This window comes from Chaetura pelagica, unplaced genomic scaffold (genome assembly GCF_000747805.2).
Source record: "Chaetura pelagica isolate M959 unplaced genomic scaffold, ChaPel_1.0 scaffold219, whole genome shotgun sequence".
Lineage (NCBI taxonomy): Eukaryota > Metazoa > Chordata > Aves > Apodiformes > Apodidae > Chaetura > Chaetura pelagica.
Window position 1 is genome coordinate 2,699,801 of NW_009954552.1, and position 11,064 is coordinate 2,710,864.

The 11,064-nt window shown below is 36.0% G+C and overlaps 1 protein-coding gene across 1 annotated transcript in view; it reads left to right on the forward strand.

The window, feature by feature from the left end:
- MARCH11 (membrane-associated ring finger (C3HC4) 11) overlaps window positions 1-11,064 on the forward strand; it is a 52,196-nt gene that overhangs the window by 21,343 nt on the left and 19,789 nt on the right. The window contains 1 exon segment of the mRNA XM_010005102.1: window positions 798-953. Coding sequence (XP_010003404.1) covers window positions 798-953 — 156 coding nt within the window.

Here is an 11,064-nt window from a genome sequence, read left to right on the forward strand (position 1 = left end):
GGTGGTGGCGGCAGGCGCTCGGGGCAACTCTGAGCCGGCACAGGGCTCCGGGAGGAATCGCTACGGCTGGCTGGCTTGCGGGCAGCACGTCTTCTTGCTGTCACCCGCGGGGACTGTAGGCAAAGCGAATTTCTCGTGTTCCTATCAGACTTTAAAACGAGAGTGTTGACTTACAAGTGACGTTGAGAAGACCCCCAAAGATCTTCTCTGTCATAACATTCCGGGTCACAGTACTAGCAGTGGGTCTGTAACAGGCATTTTATAGCATGTCTGAAGTTTAGCTGGAAAAAATTAAAAAATCAAGGAAAGAAGACAGTATAATGTAATACAGAAATAGATGAACTACCGGGCAAGTTTTGAGTTACATTGTTTGAGGTCGTGCCTGACAGCTGGCTAGCTGAACTGCACATAACCCTGCTCCAAGAGCTTGGTTTTCTGTGATGTCACCTGTTTCTTTCCCAGTGCCGACTGCAAATAACTATTGGAGAAATACATCTAATCACTTTTGGTACCATCTGAGGCGTTTGAAAGGGCTAATTCTACTGGGTTTTGATGCATGTTAGTCTTTCACATATGGACATATTCATGCGTAGACAGTTACCTGGCTTTATCTCATCAGAAGCACTTAGATGTTTTTAAGACAATTTAAGTGTTGAATATTTTTATAGCCAAATATACATGCTTTTTCACCTTTTGGAATTGAAACCCATTCATAGTTACAGATCTGTAAATATTTGAGTATGCATGTACATTTAAAAAAATCCTTCAAAGTTAATGTTTCTGTGTTGCCTTTTCAGGGTGAATTGTTAAATCCTTGCCGCTGCGATGGGTCAGTACGATACACACATCAGCTTTGCCTGTTAAAGTGGATAAGTGAAAGAGGGTCATGGACCTGTGAACTCTGCTGTTACAGATACCATGTTATAGCAATTAAAATGAAGAAGCCTTGCCAGGTAATTTGCTTGTTTTTATTTTATTTTATTCTTGTGTTTATTTCAAGCTTTTTTGGACAACACCATGGATAAGCTTGTATGCTTTGCCATTAGCACTTACACCCACTTGAAGTTAGTTTTTAAGACCAGTTACATGTTAATATGTGCAGTCATTTGATTCTGTTATGTTTTTCTAGCTTTTGACTTGACATAAAAATGGTCTTCAGAGATTGTTAATTCTGTAATTAGATAAGTCATACTGAAACATGGCAGGACTTAGAACTCCCTGATTCACTTTCTGAACTTTTGATATGGCTCTATAGTTTGTTAAAGACCCAGTCAAAGGTTGATTTTATTCATTCTTCAAGCTTGGGGTCAAGAGAAGAGGGACAAAGAAAACTACTGTTGCCTGTGTATTCATCTGCCATAAAAAAAAAGTAAAATTAGGTGACTTTTCAGTCTTGGCACAATGCAGAGTAGCAGAATACTCTCCAAGTTTTGTCCACCAATAGCTGTTTCAGAAGCTGAAATGTGTAGTAACATTTTTCACAGCGCCCTTTTAACAGCATCACAACATGCAGATGGAAGTTAAAATATTGTAGTGGTAGCATGTTTAGGGAGAGGGGAGGGGAAACTCAAAGCTTTAGCAGATCTGTTAGGGAAGCTTTAATACCACTTTTAAAATCAGAATTCTATAGAGGCATAAAATTCCATCCTAGAAATTGTATTTCATACATCTGAGGAACACATTTAGTAAGATAATTGTGTCCTTTTTTATTTTATTTTTGATCCTATGAGGTCAGAGATTATGGAGTTCTCAAAGCCTAGAGTACTCATGTCATTTTTCTGTGCCTGAATTTGATTGAAGGTTTGTAGAAAAGACATGCTTGGATGGTAATGGCAGTTGTGTGAGCGTGATAAGCATTCCTTAGATGTAGGATATCTGGAGTTTTTGCTTACAGCTTTTCAGGTTAGGTGTAAGTACTTTCAGAGCTAGTTGTGGCTTCCAGTTTTTCTGCAAGAATCCACAAAGGAAACTTTTTTTTAAGCTTTCTTGGGTAGAACCTTTATGAAGATGTAAAAAAAAGTCATGGATTTGTAAAATGCTCCAGAAAATTAAGGTAGTATATTCTGTTTCTACATAGACTTTACCAGATGGTTTGTCGTGGGATCCTCTTTGATCCTTTTGGGGTTTTTTTGATGTTTTAAAAAATCTTTATTCCCAGTCTATCTACAACAATCTCATTCTTTTCCTAGTAAAGGTTATATCATTACAAGAGTTTGCAATGCTAGTCTTTGAAAATAGTTGTTTGACAGCATGAAATGGTTGCCTGCAAAGAGGCAACGATTAGTATTTGAGACATCTCAAGGTAGCCAAAACATCTACATGGGATAGTAGATATGACAGATACGAGAGACTTTAGTACTGCAGCTGGGGGCCAAACAGGATATTAAGGACATCTGACATGTCTGTGGGCAACAGAATGAAACCCCATTTTGAAGAACAGCTATTCCATTGTGGAACTCTGTAGAAAACAGAAGCAAGGAAGAAAGTGTCAATGGGTGACACAATATGTAACAGTGTTTGGCCAACCTGCAAGTGAATTAGAAAGCAAATAAAGAGCCAAACGCTAAATGCCATTCTCTTAATGAGTTATGGCACCTTTCTGGGACAGAGGGGTGGAAGTAGAGTTATGTTTCTCCTTTGATAGCTTAAAATATATTTTATTTATTCATAATTCTGTCTTTCATTTTTAAAATGTAAATTATTTAATTCTGTCTTTTTTTATTCTTGACCAAATAACATACAAAAAGATTTCATGGAGTTGCATACTCAATAAGTGAGACATACATTCCTAGGCTCAAACTCCTGGCACCCGAAAGGTCTCACATCTCTTTGGAGGAATATTCCTCTTGTAGTTGCAGAATCTAAAAGGAACTCTCAAAACTGCAGTTTTCTGTGTATTTTTAGAAGGGTGATCAGTCTTAAAATGCCCTCACTCCTCTCCTGTATTCTTGACTATAATAGTATTGGCCATTTTTAACAGCTGTCTTGGTTTAAGCTTTTGGACAGGTTTTGAATCATTTGCTTAACTGCACAAAAGCCTTTTTTAAGGTAACTTTTGGTCAGGTTTAATAAAAAGCTAAGTGTTAGACTGTTTCGATATAAAACTAGTTTACAACATATTTGTTGAGGTAGTTAATTTATTTAAAAGCTCCCAAGCAACAAGACTTCTTGCATTACATTAGATACAATGTATGAACACAAGTAGCTAACTCTCTCTACAACTAGTAGTCTGCCTCAGATCAGGTTCTCAGAATTGTCTCTACCAGTCTTTTACTTCCTAGATCTGTGCAGGCAGTGTCATTAGAGAGAAAAAGGATGCTATTTACCCAAGTAACTTTTTCTCAAGTGATTTGTCTATGCAGGTTTACACCAGCTCCTCAGCCTTGCTTTTATGTTGGGTATTTATGGAATGTAACAATGCTTAGGGAGTTAAGAAGTTGGAGATTTTTCTATGTTTTCTTCCAGAACATTGGAATATATGTGAATATTCCATTTAATATCTAACGGTTTTTGTGGTTTCTGTTGCTTCATGGCAGGGAAAGTAATCCCAAAGGGGGGCCTCTTTGGAGGCAGTACATGCAAGGAACAAAATGTACTATGGTAAGTGACTATTCCAATAGACATTTTTCCAGTGTCACTTTTTATATTTCAGAAACTACTACTTAATACATTTTTAAGAATCCAACTCTGGAAACACTTAGACTTTTAACATGAGAATAGAACTTAAAACATTAAAGACATCAAATTAACCAATAGGCCAACAGTGGAAGATCAGCACACAACCAAACTGATGATGTTTGATACCATGTTTCACAGAGAAATGTGAATTTGCATTTTTTTCAGAATCATTTTCAGGATCATATCAGAAAGACATTTATACTTGCACTAGTGCATTAATGAAAGCACATGTTCACATTGCTGGACTTGCTCCATACAGTTGGGGTGGAATTTGATCCAAGAATAGGCAAGATTGTGTTAATACCTAGGAAAAAAACCCAAGCTATAACGAAGGGAGATGGAACAAATATTGGTTTGGGCAGGGAGTTTTGGAAGATTTTTGAAACTACTTTAAAAGGAGGAAGAAACTTTAAATATCTGACTTGGAAATTTAAACCATTTAGAATTACTTTTTTATTAAGAAAGAAGTCACAAGCAGAATTATCTTTATATTGGTTTGTTTAGCTTTATAATTAGTATAGATTTCCTTTCTAAAGGAAATATAAAGAGTGCTATTTTTTTATTGGTGCTATTTAGTTATGAAGCTGTTACCAGAGTAGTTCACTAGACTTGCAGTTAAACATGTTTATTTAAAAACGCAAATTTTCTTGTAAGATTCAGAAATAATGTTTAAAAGTAGAATATAGTAATGCAAAGATTGAGAAAATATACTTTTATGCTAACTCCCATTATTTTTATTAAAGTGAGCAATAAATATACTTAATGAGTAGCCTTTTCTTGACTGTTCCTGTAGTCTGTCATAAAATAGTATTATGTCAGATGTTTAATATATCCTGTGCTTCTGTCCATTAAAATCTTATGTTTTGGTACTTTAGGTGAACTGGACCTATTCCAAAAGTGATACAGTAGATTAGTGTGTTAATGTAAAAGCTAATTGCATGGCACTTCAACACATTTTCTGACATCAGGAAAATCACAAAACAAACAGTTATTTTAAAAAGTAAATTCTTAATTGTTAAGCCTGGTTGCATTTCTGATAGGGACAAAAAAAAATCAAGGTTGCACTTAGTATTATTAAAGCAAGTATGTAATTACTGGAGGTGAAATGTGGTTCATGTGTTCAGTGGTTTTCAGTGGCTCAAAAATTACTATTTTTGTGAATTACAGGGTCAATTTTTGTCTTGTTTATGTGAGTAGTCCTCACTCACTTGAGTACTCTAACTGGCATCAGTTAGATAAGAATGAAAAAGACTTTGCAGCAGACTGCATGTATTTGTCTGCATGTTATATTAAAAAGTGAAAAAGTGAATTTCTTCAGATACTGTAGTATGGAGGCCAGTGTTGAGAAAAAATGTGTAGTAAATGTTTAGTAAAAGTTGTAGCTAATAACTATGCCCAGCAGGATTGTGCTGTTCGTTATGTCAGCACACAAAGAACAGAAATGATTGTCCCAAACTTGACAATTTACAAATAAATTTTAACACCAGATAAGAGACAAATGTATGGGGATTTATCAAACCAGTGGCCTCTACTCTTAAATTTTTAACTATCATTGATGTTTCGGCATCTGAAATGGGATAAGCTTTAAGATACCTCTTGGAAGGAAAATAACAAGGCTTTGCCGGCCCCCTTTGGGGGTGAGTGCAGTGTGGAAGGACTGTTAGAAAATAAAATACTTGGCTGAAACAGGTATCATGAAGTGAACAGAGATGAGATTCAATGTCTGAGTAGTCATTAGAAAGTAATTAATGTGCCTGTAAAAGCTTGGAAGGACTTGAAAATACAGTCAAGTCTTTTTTTATTTGATGTGATGGGGAAGAGAGGAATTAGCATAGAGGAGAAGGAAGGGCAGTAACAGGGCCAAAGTAGTGAACTAAAAAAAAATTGTATTTGAAGTAGTCTTGTGGTCATTGAGAAAATTACATTTGTCATGAGTTAAAAGCTGTGTTGCAGTAATTGAGACATAAGATGAAACTGATGATGAGAAATTAAATTTTTATATATGAATAGTCTCAGATATACTACATAGAAAACACATGCAAGTTTTAGAAATATTGTGAATGGGAAGATCCAAAAATATAGTTCACTTTAAGATGATTCCTGGGTTGCAGACAGATTAATGGATCGGAGGATTAATTTATACTTCTTGAGGAAGGCTGGGATATGAAAATCTCAGAGATTTTAAGGAACTTAAATATATGGTAAGATCCATACAAAAGATGGTAGAAACAGATTAATATTTTAGTTTGACAGGAAAAGGAAACAGAAAAGTAGATTTGACAGTCATCAGCATAGATAGAGCAGCTGCACTTCTCACACTCAATTTCTTTTCCTAAGTATCTGCTTTTGGCCTGTTCTAGAGAGGAGTTACTAGACTAAATAGATCTTTTGATTTGATACACTGATACATTTTTTGTCATTTCAGTGACATGCATTGGGTGGAAGGTGATAATTACAATAAGTTCTAAGTAGTGTGCTTAATGACTTTAGAAACAGAAGGATAGCAGAATTGTTGGAGAGGCCAGTGGTGTCAAAGTTGTAGGCTTTTTTCTGTGGTGAGAAAGGCAAAATACATTTCCCATGGACTAGCTGGGAAAGCTCTTAAGATGAATGAGACAAAAAGAGAATTGAGGTAAGCAAGTGGATCAGGAAAAAGGACAAAATGGTGTTACTGGTCTAAAGTAGAGAGTTTATAGGAGAAGAGAGGACAGTAAAAATTTCACCACTGATGGAAAGGACAGAATTGCAAAAGAAGTCATCAGAGAGAAAATGCTAAGGGGATAATAAATTTAATGTTGGATTATCTTTGTTTTTTTAAAAAAATATTTTCTTGTAATCAATGCACAGAGAGATTTGGGGATAAAAGGAGTAGAGAGTTGGAAAGTAAAGGTAGCAGAAAGTTACGGAGACAAAAAAGCATTAAGCTTGAGAAATACATTTGGTTAGCTATTCAGATGTCAGAGCTAATTTGTCATGGAGCAAATGAGCAGGCAAAATACATGGCTGTTAGCATGCAGAGCTGAAGGAGTGCACAATGGACATTACAGTGGAAAAGAGGAACAAAACTATAGAAGCTTTAGAAGGGTGGAGAGAATTGGTAACTAATGGCAGGTAAGAGGCAAGAGAGGGTAGAAGAATCATCAATACCAGTGATCTGAAAGTAATGAAATAATGAACAGTAATATGTGAACAAATGAACTGATTCTGTCATATTGATGTCACAGTGTTGGCTAGGGATAAAGAAGTAATTAAAAAAAGATTAGACAGAGGCCTAGATAAAAAGCTAATAAAAGGAAAGAATGGCCATTTTGTTGACTATGAACACTGAGCCATATTTTGAGGTTCAATGAGGAGAGATGATATTCATCTAAGAGGTCAGAGTAGTCATCAACATGGGAGCTGAAACCATCAGGAAGGAACATGGGAGATTATAGAGTCAAGAATTGAAATGGGAAGGATTGGGTTGAAAGGGGTAAAGTGAAGCTTGAAAGCAGGGAAGGAGATTGATTTTTAGAGTCCCATGAAAGAACTGAGAGTGAGGAAGGGGAGAAAATTTGGGTCAGAACTGCCAAAAAAATGGAAACCAAATGTTTTAAATCTTTGATTCAATTCAGAAACCTGTATACTTCTAGTCTAGTGAGGTTCTTAACATTGTATAGCAAAAAATATGCTTTCTCAATGATTAGAATGGATGAAGATTGAAGAGATGATATAGAAGGTGCAGTTTATATTTGAGATTTTGCTACAATGGTTGGAGCGCCACCAGCAAACACCTGAGATGTGCTTTCATGATTTGTTGTGTTTGCTCTTTGCTAGATAGAACATTTGGTCAAAGTTAGCATTGCAACTCAGGAAATCTGTTATTCTTGTCAGCGTCTCAGCTACAGGATGCAGGGAGCTAGACAAGCCACTCTGGTGCTCACATCTGTCTGTTTAAGATAGAAGATTATCAGTAAAGAATAGCCGAAGCAAAGAAATGGCAATTATAGCATAAAAAGCAATTTTATACTGACATGGATAATGATTTTAAACTAGTTCTATTCACATCGTCAGTTCTGTTGAACTTCTAAGGTGCATACTAAGGTAATCAAGTGCCTACTTAAAATAAATACAACAGAGCCTTAAAGGTATGTAGGTGTCTGCCCCTCATACATTACTGTTTTATCTCATGCAGCTTATTTTAAAAAATGGTTTTTGTTTTGTTTTAGTAAAAGTTCCATTTGTGCTTAGAGCAGTTTGACTACTTAAATGGTGTGAAACAACACTTAGGACAATGTAAACTGTGAACTGTACTTGGAAATAAACTTTTAATTGCAGATGTGGTTCTGATCTAGTGGTAAGATTCATATCTGGAGATGAGTACCATTTTCTTAGTGTTGTAAATAATGGGCTAACTACTTCAGGAAAAAAGAAGATTCCTTTGAGCCTAAGATTTTAATGGGGCAAAATGACTAGCATGAAACATGGAGCTAGGTTCTTTTTGCAGATGAAATATCTTGAATAAAAGTTATTGCTGGAATTATAAGAAAAAAATGCATATTTGCAGCAAATTACATCAGAAAAATACATCCCAAAGTTAAGGGGAGTATGAATGGGAATCAAGGTTGCTACATTTACATAGTTACTGTTATTTTAAGTGCTTAGGGCATCTAAATAAACAATGTGAGGCATAGCTATGGTTTGGTAACTGCAGTCAGGAAACTTCGAGCTACTAGTTTTTTGTCAATTTTTTTGTCCCATTTGATTGGATATTTTCCCAAAAGCTTGATCTTCTAGCCTTGTCATTTTTTCTTACATCCAAAATCTTTACTATTTAGGTCTTTAATTCCTATCAACAGGGACTAGTGAAAAATCTTGCAAACAAGTACTGGTTGTTTTGGCAGGCTTCTTCTATGCCTTAATACAAAAACTTGTTAATAAATGATAGTGTACTGCTTTTATATCCCTTATCTATGATGCCTTATCTCATGCTTATTTGGCAATGTAAGTAGCCTGCTCTGGGCCCCAAATACTGTCATAATCTCCTGGCTTTCTCTACCAGTCATGCTGTGTCAACTATGAAGTGCCACTGTAGTTTTTTTCCAGAAGTGAAATTTGACAAAGAAAGTTGGCTTTATTGAATTAATTTCAGAAGTTCCTTTCAATGCTTCTTGTTTTGAATATCATTCACTTTACACTGAATTCTTCAGTGCTTCATCCACATGACTGGCAGTCATGCTAACATTTCTTTCTTACATTTGTTCAACTGGGGATACTGATTTTCAGTCTTGCACCTACTTCTAAAAAATTTTTGTCCCATACGTAGATTCAAATGGGATGCTTGGAATTCAAACTGAAGACTCTTCCTTACTGTTTCAGCAACGTGCAGAGGACAGCCCCTGCCTACTTTCAAGCCAGTAGTGCAACAGTGGAAGAACAATTTGACCTCAGTTCTTTCCAAGTTCTTATCTGAGTCAGAGCACTTTTTTGCACTGGGAGTTTTTCCTGCCTGACTCTCTTCCCATAGTGTTCTTCAGCTTTTGCTTTATTTAATCTTTTTAAAATTTTCTTTATTTCCACATTTCTTTTTCCTGCTACTTTTGTTTACATCTCAGTGAAGGTGGTGGAGAATGAGTATTCCAGTTTTAGCCAAATACTGTTTCCTTTCCCCTTTGTTCCCTCCCTCCCTTCTATATTTTTGCATATTTTTCTGGCAGTGTCTTCCCTCCATGGCAGTGTAAACTTTGCCATTTCTGTGACAAGCATATACCCAGTACAGGGATATCCATATTGATACCCACACAAACTCTATTATTGGATTAAGTCCATTTCTGGAGCTAAGGCTCAATTTTTGCAGTCTTTTATGCCCAAACAACAGATACAATTAAAAAAATAATTCCTTAGTAGTTTCAGAAAGTCATGAACTTTACCATCAAGATGATACTTGCAAACATCATGTACTCTGCTGACACTGGAAAAAAATTATTTCAAGCACTACAAGGATGTTGAAATTCCATAAAATTCCATAAAATTGGCATGCAGGATAAAATGAGAGTAAACTTCAGTACATCTTCTCTTCATTCATGTTAAGGAAGCTCCCTCTCCTGACTAGGCAAGAACAGACAAACGGAGTCTACGTCTTAATAGAATTCTTTACCTATCTCTCATTGCTATTATCTGAGTAATCTGTAATTTACAATCTACTATAACTTGTGGTTACTCCCAGCACACTGTGTTCCTCCTTAGATGACTAAATTCTGCATCTCAGTTTCAAGGTTTCTGTTTCATAGGAGGAAAGCCATCTGACATACATTACTTGAAGAAGTTGGCATAGCAGCTGATGAGAGCTCACTGGTTCACATCAGAATAACACAAATAAATTACAGGAGTCTTAACACTTGCAGCCTTTTCCTGTACTTGCAACATTATTTTTCACATAACCTCCTTTAGTGACTGCAGGAATCATCAGAAGCTCCAGATAATTGATGTTACCTCTCAAAAATGACATTTTGCCTGTATTTAAATGTATAACGATGACTTAAAATAATCCTGAGACAATGAAGAGGGTCACTTGCTCCTCGAGCAGCATTTACAGAGTATAGCATATCATCTCATTGCTTTCTGGGTGCTTGCAACAAATAGTAATTTGATGAACTACTGACACCTTCTCATATCTGTCAAACATAAAGGAAATGTTTGATATGTTCTTCATATCATCCACTACTCAGAACAAGAAAAGAGACCATCAAATGCACCTTGGGGATTTAAAAATCCTCTACTTCAGCTTGTCCTTTCCTTCATATAGCCTAGGGCCAAAGATCTACAAAATATATGAAAGTGCTGGTTATTCTAGGCAAATATGTCTACTTCAGAGTTTCTCCACTGAAAGCTGATACATTTATAATATACTTGAATGTGTTGAGAAATTTGTGCAAAATCTGCTCTGCATTCACTGGGAGAGTTTATGGCTGTGGGAATTTTAGAAACTTATCTTTCCTTTGGACCTTTTCCTCATGCTTTTTTAGATGTTGCAGATATTATTGCTGTGAACCTAGCCATAGCAATGAATACACACAGGATATAAGGACTTCAGTCTTCTAGCCTAGACTATTGCAGAAGAGAAAGTAGTTTCAGTTATTTAAGCTTACTTTCAGATGTCTTGGTGTTTATCATATAACACAAGTGAATGTTTGCCTTCATTGCACAACTCATGCATCAGGTCCTCATGTTAATTTCCCAAAGGTTTATTTCTTCCTTGTTTAGTTTTAGAGTTACAGGGTTCAAGTCTGTTTACTGAAAAATCTCTTAGCATTTCCACAGTCCTATGTCCTCTGACCCTGAATTAGTGCATCTGAAGTGTGAATAAGAAGCCATGTCTTTGTCCCAGTGTCACTGTCCCCTTGTTTT